Source organism: Falco rusticolus, chromosome 4 (assembly GCF_015220075.1).
Source record: "Falco rusticolus isolate bFalRus1 chromosome 4, bFalRus1.pri, whole genome shotgun sequence".
NCBI lineage: Eukaryota > Metazoa > Chordata > Aves > Falconiformes > Falconidae > Falco > Falco rusticolus.
The window spans coordinates 104,770,103-104,794,900 of record NC_051190.1 but is presented as its reverse complement, the minus strand read 5'-3'; the positions used below and the strand labels follow the sequence as shown (position 1 = coordinate 104,794,900).

At 42.8% G+C, this 24,798-nt stretch overlaps 1 protein-coding gene across 1 annotated transcript in view; it reads left to right on the top strand.

Moving 5' to 3' along the window:
• Window positions 1-396: 396 nt before the first annotated feature.
• The window catches only part of LOC119146350 (ubiquitin-conjugating enzyme E2 E1), a 45,276-nt gene continuing 20,874 nt past the window's right edge, over window positions 397-24,798 (top strand). The window contains exons 1-4 of the mRNA XM_037383853.1: window positions 397-489; window positions 1,117-1,374; window positions 2,823-2,911; window positions 5,064-5,114. Of these exons, the coding sequence (XP_037239750.1) occupies window positions 397-489; window positions 1,117-1,374; window positions 2,823-2,911; window positions 5,064-5,114 (491 nt within the window). The remainder of the gene's footprint in view (window positions 490-1,116; window positions 1,375-2,822; window positions 2,912-5,063; window positions 5,115-24,798) is intronic.

The following is a 24,798-nucleotide window of genomic DNA, read 5'->3' as shown; positions in this document are numbered from 1 at the left end:
CGCGAGTGGGTCCCGCACCTCCGGGAAGAGCCGCGGCGGCCCCCCGGGGCGGGGGCTGCCCCTGCGCCCGCGCGTGGGCCGGGGGCGCCGCGCCGGGTGGCTCCGGCCACATCACTTTTCTCCGATGGGTGGACAGGGAGCGAGGCATCGACAGCCACGATTTCGGGGAGAGGAGTAAAGCGCCTCGCGAATACAATGCGGTAGCAGCCAGCCGGCTGAACGCCGCTGCGCCCTTCCCGCAGACGGGCTCCCCATCATGGGACTCGGGGGGGGGGGAGGAAAAAAAAAATCCCTAATACTTTCACCATCGGAAAATCGAAGGGGAGCGGGGGGTTGAGGGGAGTCGTGCTGTTGCTGCCAAGCCCGGGATTTTGTTTTCTCTCCCAGCATGCGTTGATGACATCACGAAGTGCCCCTTCTTTGTGTGTCAGTGATGTCACCAAGTGCAGTGTGGGGGACAATGGAATCCTGAACTCCGGGCGAGGGCGAGTGGGAAGCGGCTGCTCCTGCTGCTGGTTCAGGGCTGAGCCGGGGGAGGGAAGGGAGGACACAGCTGCTGCTTGAGGGCTGAAACAGGTGAGAGACGGGAGAGATGCCGGGGATTCCTTCTGGCTTGCTGGGGGGGGGGGGGGGGGCTTTGGGCTGGGCTTTTTTTTTTTTTTTTTTTTCCTCCTTTTCCCTTCTCCTTATTGCTTTCCAACTGAGACAGGTGAGAAGTTGCTGCTGCTGCCGGAGGGACAAAGCAGGTGAGGCAGAGGAGAAGCTTTGGGGTTGAAACAGTTGTAAGAGGAGGAAAGCAAGCAGCCTCCCCCCCACAGCCCCCCCGCCGCCAAGCCTGATAACCCCCTCTCAACCTTAAAAAAGCAGCCCAGGATCTTGCCCCCTGCCCAGCCACCTGCCTGGACCGCGTCCCTGGGGGGCTCCCGTACGGAAGCAGAAGCGCAGCCGGGGAGGGCGTTTATCCCTCCCCCCTTGACACCCCTGCCGGTTACTTTCCAGAGGGTCTCCATTAAAAACTCACGTCCCCCTCCAAGCGCTCCTTTTTTCCTTCCCTAGCACCCGCCGGGGGGGGGGGGAAACGAACAGACGACAGGACACGGGACTGGGGCACTGTAGCTGCCGGGATCCCCCCTCCAGCCCCGGAGCGGGGGCTCCGCCGCCTGCCCCCCCGCCCCGGGGCCCCGCTCCGTGCGAGGCGGCGGCGGGTGGCGCCCCGGCCCCTCCGCCCCGCTCGGCGGTGGGGGAGGCAGCCAGGGAAGCCATTGCCTGTTTAATAGTTGCTGTTGCAGCACTTCCGCTTCTCTCCCAGCGAGAGAGACACGAGTGGCCAGGCCCAGCCGCACCGAGGAGGAGCAGCCAGACACAAAGGGAGAGGTAGGGGGACGGGGCACCCCCCGCCGCCCCCCCCGCCGGCCCCGGGGGCAGGGGCGAGGGGCAGGGCCGGCCGCGGCCCGGCGATGGGGCGGGAGGCGGCGGAGCCGGCGGGGCAGGGGGATCGTGCCCGGGGCTGTCAGGTACCGGCTATGTCCCCCCCCGGCCCCTCGCCGCTCGGCCCTGCGGGCCCGCGGCGGAGGGAGCTCGGCCGGCCCCCCCTGTCCCCGGCTCTCGCCAGGCGGAGGGGCGGCCCGGCGGGGGCAGGGGAGCTCCCCGGGGGCCGGTGGCCCTGGGAGGGGAGGCAGCCGTGTGCTGGTCCCCGGCCCGCCGCTGCCCCGCCGCCGCTCGCCCCGGGCCTGCGGCTGCCCCCCTCGTTCCCACCCTAACTCTCCCGGGGTGCCCTGTCCCCCCCCCCCCCGCCGTCGCCCCCCCGCCATCATTCCCGACGGCTTCTCGCCCCTCTCGGGTGCGGACCTGCCCTCGGTAGCCTACCATGCTCGCCCTGCTCCCCTGTGCCTCCGAGGCGCCCGCATGAATCCGTGCTGCCTCACCCCGGCACCCCGCTGCCCCCCTCCCTGCCGCCGGCCTCCCCAGGCCCTCCGCTCTCACCCCTTGTAGGCCTTGGCTCTTCTCTTCCTGACCCCCCCAGCCCCACACCTCCCCAGGACAGACCCGTGTTCCCTTCTTGCTTTGCTGGCGTGCCCCTTGGTGCAGTGGGCCTCGGTGGGTCCCCTCCGTGCACCCCACTCCCTGCTTAACTGCTCCCCTTCATTCCCCCCCCCTCCCCCCCCCCAACACTCCATCCGCCGGCAGGGCTTTCCCCACTGCAGGTCGCAGCTGTGCCTTCGGGGTCTCCCCCCTGTTGCCATCGATGCCCCACTTCCATTGCAGTGCTGCCAGCGGTTGCCCCCCAGCCCCGTCCCTCCCGCCTCCCCCACGTGCCTCCCAGGAACCCAAGGGACCAGAGCTGTTCCATTTTTATCTCCTTCACCCCTAGGCTGGATAGTGGTGGGTGGTGATGGCTCCTCTTGCACGTACAGTTTGGGGGAGATAAGAAGGAATTGCTTTGAGCTTCCCTGATCCTCACAGTCATCCCCGTTCCGGTCTCTTCTCTCATTTTGCACTTGCTTTCCGAGAGGAAGCTTTAAAAGTCCCTTTCCTCCTGCTCCTCGGTGTTACTAGTGCAGAGGAGGCTACTGCTCGTCCTGTTTCTACTGTAGGGCCTGAAGAGGAGAGTGAGACATGAGGAGCCTTTAAAAGGCATGACCCAAACACAGAGTGAGATTGTCAGCAGCCTTTCTCTGTGTGTGTTTGTGCTCACTGTTTGTTCCCCACGCCCCATGGTGTCTCCTCTCCAGGTTGGGGTGTGTGGTGGGGGGGTCGCTATGTCGGATGACGATTCGAGGGCCAGCACCAGCTCCTCCTCATCTTCATCCTCCAACCAACAGACAGAGAAAGAAACAAGCACGCCTAAGAAGAAGGAAAGCAAAGTCAGCATGAGTAAAAACTCTAAGCTGCTATCTACCAGTGCCAAGAGGTGAGGCTGCAGTCAGTTTTCACACTGATTCGCTGCTTCTTGTCTCCTTCCTCATTTTATTTTGCTCTGTTCCCCCACTGCTCCATTGCTGCTCCCATTCCTCATCTCTAGCCCTTATGCTCAACCTTTCCACATGAAACTGCCATTGTCTCACTTTTTTCAGTGTCTCGGTACGAGAAGCCCAACTTCTCTGGGATCTCTTGTCTCTCTTCCTGCTTCTTCCTCTGTTCCATCCCAAATATTTTCCTGTCTTTTCTTCCTCCGGGCTGTTATTCTGTCCCTTAATTATTTCCACTGTCTTTTCCTTTTTCCTTATTGGCATCACTTATAAAGATGGTGTGGGATTGGCATGTAGGACCTTAATTCCTCCTCTGTTCCTGGGAGCTATGTGGTCCTGAGTAAGGCGTTGCATTTCAGTGTCAATTTACCTCTCTGTAGGTTGCAATTGATTTAGAGTGGTGGTGGGGTTTTTTATTTCCACGACTGCTTCGGGGATTAATTGATGTTTGTGAAGGTTTTCAGTTTGCTTGCACTGGGGGAGTGCACTCCAGTACAAGTGGTGTAATACAGTCACAAATCTTTTCCACCAAATGTATTACTGCTTTTCTGTCCGCTCCTCACTTATATTGAATTTTCTGTGTATGGTTGGGTGTTGACTAGAATAAATAATCCACAGCAGTCCACTTTTAGAGCAGAATGTCCACAATACTTGTTGCTTACAGCACTGAGTGGGTTGGTTTGTTTTTTGAGAATGAAACAATTTTTATTCTAGAATAATGTCTACATGGGGGAGAGATGCCTCCATAGAATAGTAATTCCAGAACAGCTACATCAGTCAGTTTTCTTCACCTGGACAGACTCTTGGAGCCACTCAGTTGGGTTTTTTAAAAGAAATTGTTACCCTTTCTTGTTTATTCTGTGTTTCACCTGAAATCAGCACCATCCTGCCTCCGGGGAGCTATGCTGTCAAATGGAAGTTCTCAAGCAAACTTGAAGTACTTCAGTAAGAAGACTAAACCTTCTCACTGAACAACTTTGCCAGGCGGCACAGAGAGGTTATATCTGTAGGTGTCAAGAGTGACCGGGGTTTTATGCAAATGTGCTGTTGTTGCAACCACATTCTCTTTGGCTTTGTAGAATTCAGGCAGTTTGGTTATTCCCGATCTCTGCTCTGCAGGTTTCCGTGGCAAACTGATACAGTGCCAAGCGGTGTTTGTGTGTTGTGCCCTTAACTATTTCAAAAAGAAGATTGTAAACTGCCTAATATGAAAAGACTGTGGTTCTCATGTATGACAGGTGGAAGAGAGGCAGAAGATGCTGGCTGAGTTTGAAGGAGAAGAGAGGCAGACCGAGTGCTGGGTGGGGAAATCTGGAGGGGAAGCCTGAGTGACAGTAATGGGACTTCAGGAAAGGGGATGATAGCTGGCTGGGCGTTTTGTGGCAAAAGCAGCGTGGGCCCGGAATACTCTGGGCAGGGAGGACAGGGTGTTGTCTGAACATGGTGAAGAGAGGGAGTGTCTGGAGTCCTGCGGGAGAGGACGTGGAGATGTTGTGTGGCAGCTGAGGGAGAAGAGAGGGGAGAATTGAAGGTGGCAGGAATGTGCAGGAACCTTAGGAAGAGATATTCACCTTCCTTTAAGTGTCCTTGGGAACGGCGCCGTTATTCACTCCTTTGAGGCAGGTGTTTTTTCTCAGGATAGTGATGGGAAGCTGGGGGAGGGGAGGCTAGTCAGTTTGGCAGTGACTGTTTCTCTCCATCCAGCAGGACAAAATTCCTTTTCAGACTGCAGTTTCCTCCTAGCACTTGGTGCATCACATTTGCAGAGGTTTTCCCTCATTTACAGGCTGGTTGGCGGGATAAAGCAGACAGTCTTTTCCACTGTCCCTGTGTGGTTGGCATCTTTACGGGAGCATACAACAGTGCACCTGTCTGTGTTCAGTGCACTGCGCCTGTCTGCTTTTCTGCCTGTCTCTGTAACAGGATGCCTGTCCTGCTTAGTGTGTTTGGACCGGTGGGAGGCTGCAGCTGAGAGTGCCTCTGTCTTACGTAGTGTTGCAAACTCACAGAGACGGTATGTCTGTAAGGCATATGCGTTAACTGGTGTCCTACACAGTGACTTACCTTTGTTCCTTCTCGCTTTTATTGCCACAGGATTCAGAAGGAATTGGCCGACATCACCTTAGATCCACCTCCCAACTGCAGGTTGGTGTCAGTTCCTTACGTGGGGGGTGGGGGGCAGCAGGCAGGCAGAGGGGGGCTGAGGTGTGCCTGTGTGTGTTGTAGCTAGAGAGCAGAGCAACAACTGTTTAGGTGGCCAACAGTACTTTTTGTGAATGCTTGGATGACATTAGTTTCCAGGTGGGGAGGCCTCCAGTGATTATAAGTGTTTTGATAGAGGTATTCTGTTTGTTTTGGGCATTGTTTTGGTTTGGGGTTTTTTTTTTAACAATTGCATTTCAATTTGTTATACTGCTTTGTGTGTATGTTTCCAAAACTGGCCTATAAAGAAGAGTGTGAAAACTTTCTCCTTGTTTTGGTTTTTTTTTTTCTGGTTTATAAATGTAATGCCTGATTGCACTAATCTTAGATAAATAAGAGACCTGCCAAAGAAACAGAGAATAGTAAAATGCTAACGAGCTTTTTAGCTCGGAGAGTTCTGTTGTGAACAGTAACTTGGAGCAGAAGAGAACTGTGAATTTGTCTCTCAGTGGGTGCTTTACAGGAGCACGTGTTCGCTGATGAAATAAAAAGCAGGGATATTCTGTTGGCCTTTATAAAGCAGCTTGTTTTTAAGTGTGTTTTTGAAACTTGTACCATTTGTTTAAAACATCTAGCAGGTTCATTTGGTTCATTGCATGGTGGCCTGAGCCTCTTTGTGTTTGAAGAGGAGACAGTAGTAGTGTAAAATACTTGGTTGTGCTTATTTATTCAAGAGGAAAGTGGCTTTTGCTCCGGTCTGTGTTCACCGTAGTTGCTAAAGCACAGCTTTGTTCCTGTCTTCTTGCTGTGGCTGAGGTTTGTGGTCTTTTGATGTTGGTAAGAGCAGAAATCAGAAAATTCTGTTTATAAGTAACTATTTAAGTTGGTATTTTTAGTATTGAGATGTCACCTACAAATGCATATGAACCTTTTCATTGAAGCTTTTTGCCTCTGTTAGTCTGCAGGGAGACGTTAGCACAAGAGTTAGCCTGACAGGTCCAGAGCCATTGTTTTGGTACCAGTCCCAAGGATCATAATTAATGAAAGGAGTGATGGGATGAGGCATATGAGTAGTGGTTTAGGCTAATACTGAGATTTTTGTGTTGTTTGGAAAATAACCAATGAGCTCGGAAATCTTTAGCTGTGGCAGTAATAGTTAACAGAATATTACAAGAGCTTCTAGCTTTTGGGCTGGAGGTGACTGTCCTGCCTGCATCCTGGCTCTGTGTCAGGATGAAGTCCACATGCTTTCCCTTCCTCCTCCTCCCATAACCTGATTTTCATGGGAAAGAAATCCAGAAGCACAGCTCAGAAAAGCACTGTGGCTTGTTCTCGGAATAACTGAGTCTGGATGATCAAGGTGCTGGGACTGCAGTGTGAACTTAGCTAATCTATCCAAAAGTTGTGATAGTATACAAGTATGTCAGATTGCAGGTTTCATCTAAAGGTTGATGTAGATAGTATTAGAACCCTAATTTGTCCTTGCTTCAATTGGCATTATTCACAGGTAAAGATGAGCTGGCAGACTACCTGTCAAAATAGAATATGGTTTTGATTTTTCTTTTTTTAACTACATAGACCATTGAGGATAACATGCTTCAAGGCCCGCATAGTGAGTTTGTGTTGTTTCAGCCTTTAAAAGTATTTCTTATGGCAAAAATTAGTTCATAGTACAAGTAATGATGATTAATCTTTGCCCATAATGCAATTACAAGTATTCTGTATTCATTCCAACATTCAAATGGGTGACAGTGAGGGCTGGCTGGCAGTTCTTGCAAATAATACATGAAACTGGTGTAATTGTTATGGTCTCTTAATACCTTGATAAGTAGGAAAACATGAATGGAGGGGTTTGTGCATGTGTGTGACCAAAGGAGTTTTGGTATTGCTCATCTTGGGGTGAAGTCATCCTACTTCAGTAAAGACAGTGTTGAAAGTGAAGGAGAGCAGCTTTGCTTATGGCTAATGAGGTTCCACTTGCACAGTCAAGCACTGAGTTTGCTTCTGTAGCAGCTGGTTTGTGAAAGGGTAGGCAGGTGCCGGTTGCCACAACAGTGAGATGAGTTTCAGCTATCGCAATTATGGGGAAAGTTCACCTCTTGTGGAAAAAGGAAATAGTCAATTTGTGATTGTGAGGAGATTAAGCAAGTGAGACACCCGGGTTGCTGCATGATGTTTATGGTTGCCAAAATTTGCTCTGGGGAAGCCTGCTAAGAGTGTCGCTGCTTTTTTTATTTATTTATTTTTCTTTCATACGAATGTTATTAGTATGCTGTGAGGGGGGGTATTAAACACATAGTTCCAGAACTTAGTTTCAATTTCCTGCCTTCATGATTTTGATTAGCCTCACCTTTCCTCTGACCTTCAGCTCCTCATCTCTTTGCTGCATTTGTCCCTCTACAGACTTTTTTCAGGTGTCACTGGAGTGGAGGGCAGTCCTCCCTTGTTAGGCATCTCACTCTCTCCTGCAAGACTAATCTCAATATTTACATATTCAGGGAGCTATCTATGATACGAGGTATTCGGCTGTCAACTTCAGGGGTGCCAAAGTCTCAGAAGTCTCGTTTGAAAATGTGTGTCTGAAACTGTATCCTGTGTTATGTTGGAAACATCATATTCTTTTTTTCTGCTGGACTTGTGTTCGTACACTCCTCACCATGATCTTTTTCTTTTCCCCTGTTCTGTGCCTAGCGTTTGATAGCAGTTTGTTGTTGGCCATGCTTTAATTTTTGGCCTCGTTGCAAAGTGCTGTTCTTCTTCCAGTCTTACTGCAGTAATGGGAGTTCAGGATATTTAACACATCCCAGAGCAGCTCTGCACAGTGAAAGAAAAAGCTTTAGGTTATAAATGGATTTTAGTAAGAATTGGCTTATTCTTGCATATAAGATGCATATAAGATGCAATTATGAATAATGAAAACCATTTTATTTCAAAGAAAATAGCTTATAAACTAATCAGTTTCGTTTTTAATTTTGTAAGTTGCAGTGACCCTATTTTAGTGTGTGTAACCTACAGATCACCTGTTTATAAAAACCAAACAAAAAAACCCAAACCAAAACACACAAGCAGAGTCAACGCCCTGTGATTGAGCAGCTGTGTGGTTTTTACATATATGTGGGTAATATGGGGGGTAGTTTATCCCAGAACTTCCTCTCCCATCAGTAGTTTCCTTGCTTCTGATTTTTTCCATAGCTTGCCTGTGTCTCCCAAATGCTTACCTGTGCTCTTTATTTATATATATATTTATTTATTTATATATAAAAGTCAATCTTTTATTGACTGCTTCTCATTATCTCTGGTAGTCCCTTTGCCCCTCATATCTCCTTCCCCGGGTGTTGATTTTGACTTTACATAGGCTGGTACAGTTACTTGTACAAAGGTGCAGAATATGTGCATGGAAACACAGTCTGGCCTGCATTCAGAAATTAGATTTTTGGACTCAAAGGTGTTTTCCAAAAAGGTAGATTTAATACTCGTCACAAATTTGTGCGTTCCTGATGGAGATAATGCTGTCCTCATAAGTGGCCTAATGTACTGTATGTGTGGTGTTTGGCTGCTTCTGAACGATTCTTAATCCTCTGCATCTTTTTCAGTAGGCTGGCGCTTTAGAGGCCTTAACTTCTGTTGTCCACAAGATGATTTGACTTCTGATATTAATACCAAGTTTTGAAAGTTAAATGTGGCTTTCAAGTTCAGAAGGTGGTTAGTGGTTAGTATGAGTTGGGGAATAACTGTTTAGGCTTAGTATTTAAAATCTTTTGAGAGAGTACCTGGTGATTTCTTCTCATACTTTGTATTATATCAGAAAGTTATAACTCTTGTTCTGCAACTCAGGGAAGGTACCTGGAGACTTTTGACTTCTGGTCTTCTGTATATGTTGTTGACAGAGGAGTATGTCATGTCTTTGTTTTGGGTCGTGGAAGTCTGTGTCTGCAACTGCCTGCAGATGTCAAAATACAGTTCCATCTTGCTGCATAGGCAGACCTGATCTTTGTTTGTAGATAACACTTGCAAGAATTGTGCCAAAGCTTGCCTTCTGTCACTGATGAAGTTTCCAAAGCTTTAACAGAAGTTAATTAAAGCTTTAAGTACTGTTTATTCTCTTTATGTCATTTATTTGACCTCTGTATCTAAGCATCTCCTGATAGTAAATCTGCTTATTGCTGTCAGGTTATGAAATAAATGTTTTTTCCCCATTTTAGGGATGGGGAGCTGCAGCATGCAATAAACAAGTGACTTGTCCAAGGTCACACAGGAAGTCTGTGGCAAAGTGGAGAAATGAATGTAAATCTCCTTTGTTTCAGGCTAACTTGCAGCTGAGCTGTTCTGCTGGAACTGTGTGCATCAGTTGCATTATGAGCAGGGCTTTGAATTTGTGCTTTATTGGGTGTCTGGTATTGACTGTATGTAAGCATGGTAATTTAATGTTATTTTTCCCATCTGTGTAGAGGGACCAAAATGGATATTAACAAGAACTAATGTTTTTTAATCTTTCTTACCCAAACTGAAACAAGTTTGTCTCCACATGGCTCATTTAAGTCCGTATAGGCAAGACCAGCTGCTATTTAAACAAAAATAATTTTCAAACCTTTACTGAAGGAGGTATTTGCCCGAAGGCTTACCATCGCTTCGGAGTAAAATGCTATCACAAATTCATTATTTAAATAATAATAAAATACAGTTGTGTTTTCTGGCTCCTTCAGCCCAGTTTTTATAAATTCACAGAATAAGGACCAGATCTCCCTGAGAGTCTTGTGAAAGTTACCTGTCAGCACATAATAAATATATGTCTCCATATAGATGGTGGGGAGAAGTGCTCTCCATTATAATGTTTGGAATATTAATAGTTTTCAAAACTTTGCAATGTGGAATTAAGATTTCTTGGCTAGAGAGAAGTCTGCAAAAAATGTGTGGCTCAAAGGCAGTTTTGAACTCAATAGTTTCATATTATAATTAATATATTTCATCTACATACCATGGAAGTCTGGCATTTGTTTTGATTACATTTGATTTTGTAGTGTTTGTAAATTTTTTGCAAATGTATTTTCTCAAAACCTCCAACTCCAATAATGCTTTAGGTGCTTTTGCTTTTAAATCTAGTGTATTATCTAAAGATGGATTGTCACTGTTAAACTATAATAACAGTGTTGTTTTTATTATTTTCATGCTTGGAATAGTCCTTCCTGATCACAGCCATATTCTAGCATAAATTTTTTGGTCTTACATTTTGTAATTTTTTTTTTTAATGTACGCACTCAAATTATTAGATCAAGAATGACACAAATGCTGGGGTTTACTTCCTTGTAGAAATAAAAAATGCAGGTCACATTTAATGAAAATTACCAGCTTACAAACGTCATTTAAACACTTTTTTCTTTTTTCTACACACACACACACACCCCCCGCTCCCCGTGTTGTTACTGTGAAATGGGAGTGTTTTCTGTGAGAAGTTTCCAGCTGTAGGATAGGAAGGACCTTCATAATTAGTGCTGCATGTAGTTGAAAAATACCTTTTGTCCTATAAACTACCAGTGGTTCAGCATTCCCTCCCTGCTTTGTTTGGCACATGATCCCTGGAGAAATAACTCTTCCTTTTGAAATGGTGTATTAACCAATTTAGAGATTCTCTGCAGCTGTGTATGGTCTAGCTTGCAAACCATAAAAATAATACCATTTCTACACGCGGTGAATTTGAAGTATGTGTAGGTAGCAGCTCCTGCAGGCGAAGTCCTCTGCCTGACGTACTCAGACAATAGCTACACAGGAGCAGCTTCTTTACTGTGGATTGATTAGTTAATATTACAGGAATTCACCTTTCAGAAGATATTCCTGCTTTTATTTGTTGGCTGCCTTTAAAAATCAGAAATGTTTTGATGGCCAGGCTACTCAGATGCTGTGGCAGGAGCTGGCTGGATGCTGTGGTGGATTTTGTTTGGCACATCCTGGTTCAGTAATTCCCAAATGAACGGCATTCTGTGCTCTTGCATGCCAAACATCGGAACGATGAATCTTGAGAGCGGCTGTGAAATTGTATCATGGCTAAGAACAAAGAGGATTGAAATCCCTTCTGTGCACACTCTCTTGTATACCACTTAATTTTATTATTTGACTTTCAGCTTTGCTGCCCTTGGAGGGCACTGTGCAACTGTGTTTACGATGCTGCATTTATGTTTTATCTGACAAATTCTAATATTTCCTCTTGGTTATGCAGTCTTAAGTTTGGTTTTGTTTCCTTTGTATTCCAGCTCTGCTTGTCTAGATTTTTATATTGGAGCAATGGGTTATATGTCTGGTTTTCTTTTAAGAAATATACATGATATGTGTATGGTACTTTATAGACATAAATGAGAAGCACTGTGTGTGGAGTATTTATACTTTAGGGGCTTGAATCTGTCTTGTCTTTTTGTATGAAGAACTGGGGACTGAGAAAGTGATAGGAGATGGTTTTGCGTTTGAGGATTTCAACGAGGGCAGGTTGCTAGTTGCTAGGACTGAGAGCTTTGTGGTTTCTGAAGAATGGCTTGGTCTTGAAAGCTGGTAAGATGCCATCTGACAAGATGTTAACTTTGGCCCTGCTGTCTAAAGGGGTTGTGTTGGGAATGAAGTTGACTTACCTGCATGGTACAAGTTATGTCAGTGGATTAAGGTTATCGATGAGTTTGTGCTTGGGAAAAGTTCTGCAGCCTCTTGCCTGCGCTCCTCTGCAATTGTACATGAAAGACCAGCCTTCCATACAGCACCTCTCTAAAAGTATTTAATGTACTAAACAAAAAGAAGATATAATTTTATATGAATGGGTTAAGAGGTTATTGCACATCTGTGCAGACTTGCACACCACATACAAAGTTAAGGGCTGTGCTTTCTCCACCGAAGAAAGTGCTTTAAACTCAGTTAAATTAATGATGTAATTTAGTCATTATAGTAGAATCTTGCCAATCTGCACATCTATTTGAATGAAATAAGTTTATACTTATTTTTCCCTCTGAGGCTTAACAGTGGAGGTCTTAAATACTGACTTCATTATTTTACAAGATGAACTAGAGAACATGTATTGTCAAGTACTATAAATAAACTACAACTGTCAAAGTAAACACTGTAGGCTCTGGAATTCAGAGGGATTTTCTTGTTTCTTGTGCCAATTTGCAAATTTTAGCAGCATGCAGTTGGTCTTCTAAGGCATTTGTAGAAAGTGTAATGGCTACTACAGTGCATTTGATAGATATTTCCTGTGTGGGAGGGGCTAATTGATGTTACCAGGAGAATATATTACAGATCTGTATGCTTAACTTCAACATCCAATATGCAATGTTCTTTATTAAGCTGGCACTCCTTGGGATGGGAAGTGGGGTAGAAAAAGGGAGAGTGGGGCATGCAGACTGTATTTCAGGGCAGGTGTGGTGTTTGATTCCCCTCATTCCCTCCAATCTCTTCCATTATTTCACAACTGAGAATGAAGATCAGGTAAGATTAAGTGGAGCTGGTTTGAGAACTGGGTCCAGGCCAAGTTTTGGCCATTCATTTGTTTAAGAGAAAATACAAAGTAATTGGATTAAAGAGGCTGTATGGTTAATGATGTAGAGTCCTGTTAAATTTCTTTGCTTCTGTGTTTCTGTGAATCAATGCAGAATTCAGGTCTTGATTCCTCCAGGGGCTTCAAGTTTTAGAGTCAAAAGTGAGTGTAAACCAAATTAGATCAACCAGCATGTTAAGTAGTTAAGTGCATGTTTTGCACTTCCTTTGTGTCAGTGTAAACGATTAAGAGATTTCTCAGCTTTCCTTCTGAAGCTGCTGGACTTGCTGGAAACACAGAGAATCTTCAACTAGTACTGAGAACTGTAAATGCAATAGTAAATGTCGTGGGCTAGAGGGGAGGTACTTTCTGGAACAGGTGAGCTGCTAATATTCAGTGCTCTTTCCACTGTGAGCATCTGAGCAATAGATTTTTGCCAGTGAGCTAATTCCAGTGTCTGTTATGGAGGAATCAGGAGAGGGGTCTTGAGGTCATGTCTGTCTTTTGTCTTTTGATGCCTAGGATCCTGCAGAGAGTGGCACACAGGAGTGAAAAGACTCCCAAACATTAAAAATTAATTCTGAAATCTGAAAGTGTCCTTTCACAATAGGTCAGTTGATGAAAAGAAAATAATACTTCTGGTATGGACTGAAAACTGTCACAGTGTTTGGAGACAACAGCAAAGCTTCAGGCAGTACTGAGTGTTATACAAGGAAGCTTGTCAGGGTAATGGTCTTAAAGATTTTCTTCACTGAAATTTTATCATCATAATATCTTCACTGAAATAATATCTTCACTGAAATTTTAAGGTGCTAATTTAGGTGATTGTTGCAGATCTGTCATGCTTGATATTTTCAAGTGGCAACTATAAACTTTGTATTCTGAACAAGTATAGACCGCTCTGAGAAGCAGCGTATAAGTGGTGACAAAAGCACAATATATTTAATTAAAGCAGTGTTTAACTGTTGCAGATGGTTTTGAAAGATTGCTAAAATGCACACAGTTGTAATGACATAGTTTTAAAGCAATTATATCAATACTGTTGTATACCACAAAAGGTCATTTCATCAGAAGATTCTGAACAAACTGATTGTTGTAATACTATATTTGCACATTATTTCCTGTACATCTTGGTAACCTTTTTAAAGGAGATAAATTAGATGATGCATGCAAGCATTTATAGTTTGTGTCCTTCTTGACTTCCATGTAAGTTGTTTATCAATAAGAATTATCTAGGTTTGGTTTTGATGGGGTAAATCTTAATTTGAGAATCTCATCAAATTTTGTAGTGCCCTGACTTGTGATAAAAGTATTTATGCCTACTCACACTTGGAGGACTGTGGGAGAGAGGGAAAAGACTGAAGGCTTTAAATAGCTGTGCCAAATAAAATCTCAAAATATCATGAATCTGACTAGGGTTCTCCATTGCATTAAAGTTGTGGTGATACCTTCCTTCCTACTTAAAATTGAACTTCAAGAGCACCCTCGTGATGCAGAAAATCTGGCAAGAAGATGTGTAGCAGCAGTAAGAGTGACCTAGGAGCTGTAGGACTTGAATGTAGCTAGTGTTAGGCCTTCAGCTGCCCTGCTGCCTGTCTTTTAGCTGCTTCCCAGGATTGAAATCTCCAGCGAAATTTTAATACTTCCTTTAGAATACTGTTTTTTCCATCCCCTCACTCCCCTTAGGAGGTTAATCAGATTGCAGGTATTGGTAAGACTGAGAGAATGAATGAGTTCAAGGTGGGGAACAGGAAAGGACATAAACCCACTTGAGGCAGAAGGGTGTTACATTCCTGTGGACAGCAAGATTGTGCAAGACATTAACAGTGACTGTAAGGGACAGCAGAGAGAGATGGCCCATCAGGGTGGCTGAGGCAGTTTTGCCCTGGTTGCTGAAATAGTTACAGCAAAGGTGGAAGCAGAGACAGATTGATTCTTTTTCTGCTCCAGCAATTTAGCGCCATTTTTTTACTGCCTTCTATAAGAAGCAGAAGAGACGGGGCATCCTCCTCATGAATGAACGGGGAGGACCATCCATGGGCCAATCTCTTCTCAGGTATGAGTGAATTTTAAAAACAGGCAAGCATGCAAGCTGTAACAATAGTTTTTGCTGTGCTGCTTGTATTACACTCCCACCTGGGAGACAAAATATTCACATAGCAATAAAGTCAGTGCACTTACACAATCTTACACTGTTTACAATGCTCTGTAAATCAAGGTGGCACAACCTACTATACCTTGAAGAATACACGTAACAGGTGACCAGCTGTATCTTTGCAGGCCTCTTTGAGCCACTGCATGAGCCACATGCAGCTCTTGAGCCATGGATTAATCTCCTAGAATTACGTGAGTGAGAGAAAAAAAATTGGGGGAGTGATAGTGGGAAAGGCAGAGGTAGAAATGGAGGGAAGGGGCAGGAAGGGGAGGGAGAAACAAGTAAGCAAGCAAAAATGATAGGAAAGTTCATAAATTGGCAGAAAGGGGAGGGAGAAACAGGTAAGCAAGCAAAAATGATAGGAAAGTTCATAAATTGCTTGAAACTCAGTCAATCCTGATCAAGTAGACTAGTATTAAAGATAGGAAGTTGCAGATTTAATTTGTTGAAGGCCCTGTGGACCTGCATCTCCCAAAGGAGTACACCTTGCTTTTGTAGCAACTGGAAGAGAAGTGCAGCAAGGGCTGTTATTTAGTAAAGTCCGTAATACTAGAAATAGAGATACAAGAACTGTTAAGAGGCTTTTAGAACAGATTAAGTCCTTCTACCCAGTATGCGGTGGAGTTCTGGAAGCTGTTTCTGCAGGAGATTGTGGAGGCAGGTAGTATCAGCACACTCAAGGATGGGTTGAACCAATTTATGGACAAGTCCAGAAAGAGACACAGAGAAAAGTCAGGGATGTATCCTTTAGCACCCCTAATCCAGTGGCTGTCGATGCTGTGGGAGTACAAGGGGAATGGACTGCAGATAGTGGCCACAGTCACCTATTCTCAGGAGTATCTGCTCTTACCACTGCCAGGAGTAAGGTACTGAATTAGGTGACCCCAAGTGGTCTTTTTGCATTCTACAGGTACCCACAAAATGACCTCCTTCCCCCACCCCATTGTCCCTCATTCCAGTTCACTAAATTCAGTCTCTCTTCTGTTTCTTTGTTCCACTTGACATTGCTTTTAGCCACGTAAAATGTCCAACTTGAGCCCCTTATAGAACTGTTCTTGGCTCTCCTATTTTTTGTTGTGTCATTTAAAGCAAGCCCTTGTTTCCTGCCACTCAGCCACTTCTCTTTGCTTTCACGAAGGGTTAACCTTCATGGGTTTGTCTTGCTGAATTTAGACTGTAAAATTGTCAGGGCAAAGGGCTTCTTTCATTTTTTTTGTCTTTTTGCAAAGGGATATGTAAATTTCCAGCTATGTTTAAATTTTCTTTAATAATAAAGTAGGCTTAGTCCTTGGGCTTGTAGATGTCTCTGTATCCCCCCTTCCCCCCCAAAAAATGAAGTTTTGCTTATGTTGCAGCATTGCATTTTTTTCCTTATCTGATTGAGGTAAATAAGTGAGTTGTTTTATTCAGCAGCTGTTGTATTACCTTGAATATGTGATTTGGTTATTTTCCAGTTTTATGCACATCAAGGTTATCACAGCTGTTACTTTGTGATACTACTACATTGTAATAGGATAATTTGTTTTGAGATATATTAGTGTTGGGGGCTTTATTCTTCCTGAATAGTGACAGAGAAATAATAAAGGTGTCCAACAGCTAATCTCTTTCTTCGCTGTTTTTGTGCTCCTACTTCACCTTCCACCTCAATAACTAGGAGGACTGTAACTATTTGTTAGGGAAATATTCGTTAAATTGCAGAGCTATTACATGTGCTGAGACATTCTAATTTAAAGTACTTCAGTAGTCAGTGTATGTACTCCTAATGACTATAAATATTATGTTACATTCGAGGCTTTGTAATGTATCAGGTATGTCTTGTACATTGTTTTTCCACAGGGAATGCAAATTTTCTAACCCATAGATGATGCAAGCTGTGCTTTCTCCATTGTTTCACAAGGAGTTTTGCTTTGCTTTTCATAGTAGAGTCTTATTTATGCGGAGGTGTAAAGTTCAGACAATAATTCAGTGTTGAGACGGTTCAGGTGGATGTTTCGCTGCAGTGCTAAGTAGCACGGAAGTAGCCATTTAGGACATATTTAGTAACTAGTACTGGATTTTGTTGGGAAAGACTGAAAAATAGGGGTTGGATAGCAGAGCCTTTGCATGGTTAACACCTTGTAGTGGGGATATGATGAACTGGCAGGGTCCAGCCGTAAGCTGTAACGGTAAAGGGCTGAGGCTAAGTGGGGACCTGCTTCGACCTCTGTCGTGGCTGGCTGAACAGCTGGATGGGATTTGTTAGTTATTCAGGGCTTGGCTTAAAGAGAGATAAGAAGGAGTGCTGCTGATTGGGGTCTGGATCTGGGAAGGAGACTTGTTTGTTACCCGGTGAAGTCTGTTCTGTTTGCAGTGGTTTTCACTGATTCGGAAGGAATGGGGGGAAAAAAGGACGGAGCTAGGGTTGATGGCTGAACTACGACGCACTAGGAAAGAGTGAAAATATAGGGTGGGGTTAGACGTGACCCTTAAAAGCAGAGAACAACAGGGGGGGGAAATGCATTTTGCCAGATCCCTTTCCAGCAGTAAACCTGGCGGTCTCTTGCACAGGTTCTCAGCTCCCTCTGTACTTCTTTCCTAGGCTCTCTCTTCATTACAACCCAATGCATCCCAAGTCACTGGCGTGGTCCAGGCTCTGCAAAAGAGAGCTAGTGTGCCTGTTCTGGCCTGTGGAGCTGGGCTTCTTTCTGCAAACTATCACAGGCTTGTAAGGAACAGTGGCTAGTGTCTTCTGCCTCCTCATCGTGCTGAGCTGAGCAGGTTCTAGCCACTGCGCTGATCCTTCACCAGTAAGCCATTACATCTGTCAAAGTCTGCAGCCCATGCCCACAGGGAACTGAAGAGGCAAGGTTGTCCTGTTGACAGAAAGAAAATGTGGTATTAAAAAATGAACAGATAAAACCATTCTTGTTTTATTAATTTACTTGCAAATGAAGTAGAAGTGATCAGCTAAACTACTGCACGTGTATATAGATTAATTTTTTAAAAATTTGCTGAAGTATTTGGGTCGCAAATCAGAGGAGCTTGATGAAAGGGGAAGAGGAAGGTGGTTTTGAAGTACATAAATGGGCAGTTGGGATAATCCTGAGTGCAAGGTAACATAAGAATTGACATTTGTCATCTTTCTTTCGAGTACTCTTTGGTCATCGGAAAAGTATATTTTACTGTCTTGAAAGGTTTCTAGTCAACAGGATGCATCTAAACTTCACTTTGGGGTTATGAGGACATTTGACGTGCAGTAGGTGAGCCTATATGAGCGTTTACATAGCACATGGCTTTTTCCCAGGCAAATTAAAGAATATTTGGTCAGTATTTTTACAAATCTTGGTCTCATGTGCACATTGAATGACATATCTAGAAAGTCATCTAGTTGCTGTTTCAGCAAATGGTTTCTTTCCAGAGAGAAACTCTAGTTTTCTGGATATTAAAATAGTAATGGAACTGCGACGTTTGCTTAGATTGGCTTTCCCAGAAAATAATGTGTCATATCCTAATGACACATTAGGTCAAGTGCTAAATTTCAGTTCTTGCTGGAGATAGTGTCCAGAAATAAGTGGTTTTCTATGTCCCTGTTCGTATTACTGGAGTTCAAGGTCACTACTAAAGTTGTGAGTTTTAATGTACAATATGTATTATTTACGCATTCTTTCTTAGAAAGTGCCAGACTCTTGACTGAACTACATGACCACCTTACTGTTTTATGTATAGCCAGTGACTTTTCTCAGCTGGTTATATGCAAAGAGGGCAAGCTTTTCTTTTTTTTTTTCTTCCTTTTGTTATTTAATATGGTGAGACAGCTGGATGAAAGACTGCATCTTGCTTTTGGATTCTGAAGGAAAGATCTCTCTTTTCCTTTTTAGTGTGCTGGGGTTTTATATAGCATTATTCTGTAGTAGGGATTATATAATATGATTATGAAGTTATCCTCCCTTCCAAAGGGTCGTATATGTCATCTCCAGTCAGTAGGGAGAAGCTTACACTTTTGACCTTTCTGTCTCTTTGGACACATTAGTTGTTGGACATAGTGGTGCTTGTAAAATTGCTTAATTGTTCCAAAGAGATCATTTGTACTTACTCTGCTATTGCCGTTTGATGCTGTCTCTCTACACACTGCCAAAAGCCCATGGTATGTTACATTTTTATTGTTATGTAAAGCAGCTGTAAAACAAACAGTGTGGTTGTGTAAGTGTATTTGAAATCTTTGCTATTGGCTACTTCATTTTTTCCCTTTGTCTCTTAACTTTTATGTTTATAGTTTTGTCACCACAGGGAGCTAATGAAAAGCAAACATATAGACTGTTTGTTTAAAAATAATAATAATAATGCCATGCACAGTTTCATGTTGCTTCCTTATTCATATTTCTTATCCTATTTCACAATATAAGAAAAGCTAGGGCATGCTGTGCTGGGGTGTTTTTTTGGTGGGAGGATTGGGTTTTTCTTGTCTTCTCCCTGCGCTGGTTTGACTTTTACGGTACTTTGATTTTAGGACACTTCAACAATTGTAGAGCAAGTGAGCATACAGTAAGCAAAAAAAGGAAAAAGATAAATGCGTGTGCAGCAAGACATTTATCTAGATGAGGGGAGGTCTGTTGAACTGTTCTGGCTTTTTTTTTTTAATACTTGCATGCCTGTAGGGAGTCAGTCCTGTGTGCATCCTTAGCACATTCACAGGATTATGAAAGGTGATTTATGTGTTCAAGTTTCTCTTTACAGGTAGTACTGAAGAAAAGAAAGGCTTAAATTATCCTATATTTGTTGTTCTTTCTGTACCTCTTTTGGTATATAGTGGAACACATGTATTGTCTCAGGAGTAAAATTATGATATGCATATATTTATTACGGGTCTGATTTTCAACGCTAGCTGTTGACAGTAAGAGTACTTGTTGAGATGATGAGTCTCTTGATCATTCTTTGCCCTTGTGGGAAAAGTGTGTAAAAACAGCACAACAGCCACTGGGCAGCCTCTCTTATAATTTTTCATCCACATCAGTCGCAGCTGCCAAGACATTTTTAATAGAGAGTTTTTCTTAGTTTAAGCTGTTTTTCTACTTTAATTGGAGCTTGCATAGGTTAGATCCTGCTTTCCACTCCATTCAGAAAGATACCTGAACTCAGTCACCACTGAGCCAGAGCTGCCTGCCTTCTGTAACCTGTGCTGGGGAGGCTTTACCTACTTGTTGGGGATCTGCTCTACTTGGATTAAAGGAACAGAAACAAACTATAAAGATTAAAAGATGCTCAGGAGGGGAATGTGTACTTGGATTTTGCCAGCAGTTAAAGGTAAATCCCCTTGCAGTAAGGAAGGCTCTAAATAGCGCCTCTTGATAATCTGTTTTGCAGTAGGTGAATTGTTCAAGAAGAATGAGAATATAAAACAGCTGCCAGACTTCAACTTTTAAATAAATGAATTAGATTTTAGCTTGGTTTTTGTTTTGCCCACCATTTCATTTTGCAAATCATGAGGTAATTCATAATTTACAAATTTTAAAACCACTAGATAATCTGTACAACAGCTCTAAGGCAACAGCATTGCATCAGATCTGCTTTTTGCTGGCGGTGTGTTTTGAGCATTGCAAACACCCCTTTTGCATTCACTTACCAGAGTGCAGTTGTATTTCTGAGAAAGCAAAAGGTTTTATTTTCTTCACTTTTCCCATCCCAAATGTGCAAAAATAGTTTGTGTGGAAAAGAATTATCGTAAGATCAACTTCCCATTTCTTCAGCATTTAACTTGACTTGCAGAAGTTGACAGAGTACACATTTTCCTAAACTCTGAACATTGCATCACCCAGGAGACGCACACATGGGAAACTCTCTCCAGTGCGGGCAAAACAGACTTCAAAGGTAACACTGACTTGCCACGGTTAATCCCAGTGGTAATAAGGGTAAGGCCAAACTTGTTGTGACTGAGAGCAAAAGGTGTTAGCTGGGATCAGTGCTACAGCATTATATATGCTTTTCATCATTTTGTAGCTAAAATTATAACATAATTCTAGATCTGCCATTATGGAAGACACTGTAAGGGTGTGTGTGTTCTGAACAGATATCTAAGCAAAGGGGTTGAAGTAGGCCAGTTCTCTTATCGGTCCTGGATGGTCTCTCTGCAATTCTGCAGTATTTTTGCAGTAGCAGTAGCTGTTCATTTTAACTGCAACTGAACTGAATTAGTACAGCTATGGAGGTGTGTAGATTGCATCTTTATATACATATATACTCAGATCTTATATAAGAAATAGTGTGCACATGATTAGAACTAGATATAACTGTACCTTTCTCATCCACGTTTGTTAAAAGATTTATCACATTTTTGGAAAACTCAATCTGAATGTCATCATGCTCAATTAGGACACCTCATTTTGTATTTCACCCACCCGGGTTTCCTTTTTCCACCCACTCCTTCTGTCAGCAAGGAAGAACTAATTGTGCTCTTGTGGCCTTGGCTAATCATAGCAGACTGGTGGCTTTCCCTCAGTCTTTGCAGAGTTTTGACTTTGAAAAATGAATGTCTTAACTGTGTAAGAACACTTCAGTTGTTTCATAAACTGGTCCAGTGTTGAAAATATACCTTTAAAAAAAAATCTGATCCAAATGACTTGTATTGTCAGTAAGAGTTTCTCAACTCCAGAAACTTCTTTTCAAGTCCTCAAAGCTAGTCACATAGAGCTGATGCCTTTTCACCTGCAACTAATGTATATTAATGATGCCAGTGTAAAGATTAAGGAGCCCATGATACTGCAAAATGAAGCATTGCAATGTAAGCGTATTTTTCCTCAAGCATAGTGTCGTTTCCATTAAACATAAGAATAACCAGATTATTCAAAATTAAGAGGCTGGAGTCCTCATTTAAGTAGCATAACATAAAAGGACTGATCTTGGACTTCTCAGACCTGTTGGTTTTGTATTTGTCCTGCTGAATTACTATCTTGTTGTGACTTTCAGTGCCTAGCCTGGGAGAGATGTTGTGCTATAGTCATGCAAATATCTTTCAGGCATGCTCTATGCATACTTGCCAGGTCGCTAAGTTTCATACAGAAACTGCCAGAATTCTGAAATAAGTTTTTTCCTGCATTCTGTGATTTTATTTGGATGATTTGATACTAGTTTGGATGGACCAAACTGCAGCAGTGTCTTGGTCATTGGAAGGTGAGGGAAGTTGGATTTGGGTTCAGTAAGCCACAGTACAAGCTGGTGTTGGATCTGAGGGTGGGGAACCTTTGCATTTAGGGATCAGTCCTATGGCTGAGGTAATACAAAAGCTCTGTAGTTTCTCTGAATTATCCTTTTCTGTCCTGCAATAACTAAATGAAGCAAGATTTCCACTGAAATTGTAACACCAATGTCATCAGTCTATAATCTGGTGAAGTCCCTCTTTTATAAATCTAATGCCTCTACATAAAGATAACTATTTTATGAAAAATCCCTATTGTATGAAATGTTTTGGTTGAAGTAATGCTTGTGTTTAGTGCAGCTTTCACCCAGATAATGGTGGTTATATACGAATACAGAAGTACACCCTTCCTGCAAGTGCACAGAGATGTCATTGCAAAACTGTAGCATTGATCCCTTTTAAGCTATTCATCCATGACCCTGATGATGGCATCTGAGAACTTGCTTGTGCTCACAAACTAAGTTGGAAACTGTTGACTCTAACTGTTTCTACAATGAGGTTTAAAATAGTATGCTGAATATGTGTGTGATATCAGAGGTTCAGGTGACATTACATGATAGGTTCTCTCTCACGTTTTCATTGTCCCTCTCCCTCACTAGCATCTTCAGCTATATGTGGTATATTTCATTTGGTTAGTTTGTGGTTTGGTTGTTGGTTTTTCTTTCTTTCTTTCTTTCTTTCTTCTTCAAATATAGGTGTAGCAGTGTCAAGTAGGGGACTGTTTTTTAATGCTTGTAGTATTTGTTTTCTCATGTTCTCTCATAAGCCTCTTGCTCAGAGCTCATCAGTTTGAGTTTCTTCTGTGAAGATGATGTTCATCTTTCCCTCATTCTCCTAGTAGGCAGGCAAGTTTATGCTGTCTGGAAGAGCACAGTCAGGCTGAAATACTTAAGTCATTTAACTGCTAGCTTCATGCTGCACTGAATACTAGTGTAAAAGAAAAATTGGAAACATCTGCTTTCTTTTTCTCATAACAGAAGAACAAAGAGATATGTTCTATTGAAATCAAAGGTGGCAAATATAAGAGTAATAAAAGGGATGTATTGTATGTGTCTTTCACACATATAATTAGTCTGTGGAACTTACTGTCACAGGAAATGATCGAGGCCAAGAACATAACAGAATTTGAAATGGAATTGGGTAGGCATGTGGCTATTTTGAATGTTCAAAGTCAGTCTTACTAGTTATAGTGATTTTGGAGCAATATTAAGCCAATGCTCTTAGGTTTAAGCAAGTTTATCTTGAGATGTTGTATCAGAAGAGTGTGCTTCTTTTGTGTTCTTTTGAATTAAACTTGCCTATAGACTAAAACTTCCTTGAATTCCGAGCATTGCATGGAAATCTTCTTGTCCAATCCTGGCTTGTCCATAAGCATTTTTCTTCCTCCCTCCTTCCACATATGCACGTACACACCTGTCTTAAATCTCTTTGGGACTGGATATTCTCCTCACCTATTTTCTTTGTCCCTTTCTGTGCCCCGTTTTCCACATGCCTTTCCGTATCAGCTTATCCCAGGAACAACCGTTGTGCATCGTGTCTGATCAGTTTGCAAGGGAATGCCTACGAAAATGACCTACAAAGTGAGCAATAGAAGCTGAAGACTTATGAATGATTAATACCTACATAGAGCAAGAGCCACAGCGTTGATTAAACTTGAGTATGCTGTGATGAGTGAAATCACTATATTTCTGTAAAGGAAGTGATCATGGTAGCAGGCTCTTTACCATGCCTTGGCTTTTTAATAAGTGGCACTTCAAGTTACAGAATTAATTCCACAGAGTGGAAAAATATCAGGAGTGAAGTAATAACTATGTTAAAAGGTTTGACTACTGTAGTTGACATTTATGCCTGCAAATCTCGACAGGGCTTTAAACCACACAGCTCCTACACATTGGGGCCAGGGAGAAGAAATATCTTCTTGATATGCTAAAGCTTTATTTAAAAAACCCAACCAAACAAAACCCAATAAACCTACACTTATAAGTATCAGGGGAAAAAAAGGAAAAAAATAGTTGAGGAAAAGCATAATGGAAATAATAATTAGAAATCCCTGGACATTAGCCAAAATATTCCTGGTCTTCAGATTCTCTTATTGGGAGTTTAGGAAAGGCAACTTGAAACCATGTGGCTTGAAAGAAGAGAACTTTAAAATGTCGTCTCTACAGGAGTTCAGCTCTCTGCGGAGCTTTGTGCATTCCTTTGTAAGGTTCTGCTCTTCTGTAATTATCTAAAAACTAGAGTCAGGTTAATGACAGAAGCAAAGCTTGTTGCTTGTTTCTAAGATGCTCAGCGCCAGCATTGGTTGATAATGAACTCTTAAGAGTTAATTCTTCCATAAAGAATACAGTATCCTGTCTTTTTACAGGATGCAGAAGCAACAAGGATGCTTTCAAAAATGTTCTTTGCTGACAGTAAGTGAGAATGAGGAATGCCATAATTACTGACTGGACTGTATGATGAAGCAAACCCCCAGTCAGAGTGCTTTGCTGCAATCTGCCTTCTGTAGTCGCTGATGTTTTTTTCCCAAGTTCCAAAAAGAGTTTTCTCTGTTCTGCATTGCATATGAATTTGTTCTGCTGAATTTGATGGAAGTTTTGTCATTGACTTAACTAGTCCTGGCTTCTAGAAAGACACTGGACAAACGCATTTCTTAACAGGACAGATCTTTTAACAACACATGGTCTACTGAATGCTTCTTTCTTTGAAAGCAGGGAAGAAATTTATTCTTTACTGGCCTAGTGCTCATTAAGTTCATAGCTATGGTGATTAGTCTTTCCCATTTTGAAAAAGGAAGGGCAGTAGGTTTTTTTCTGGCACGTGAATGAGAAAAAGGCTATAGATATATACAAAGTAA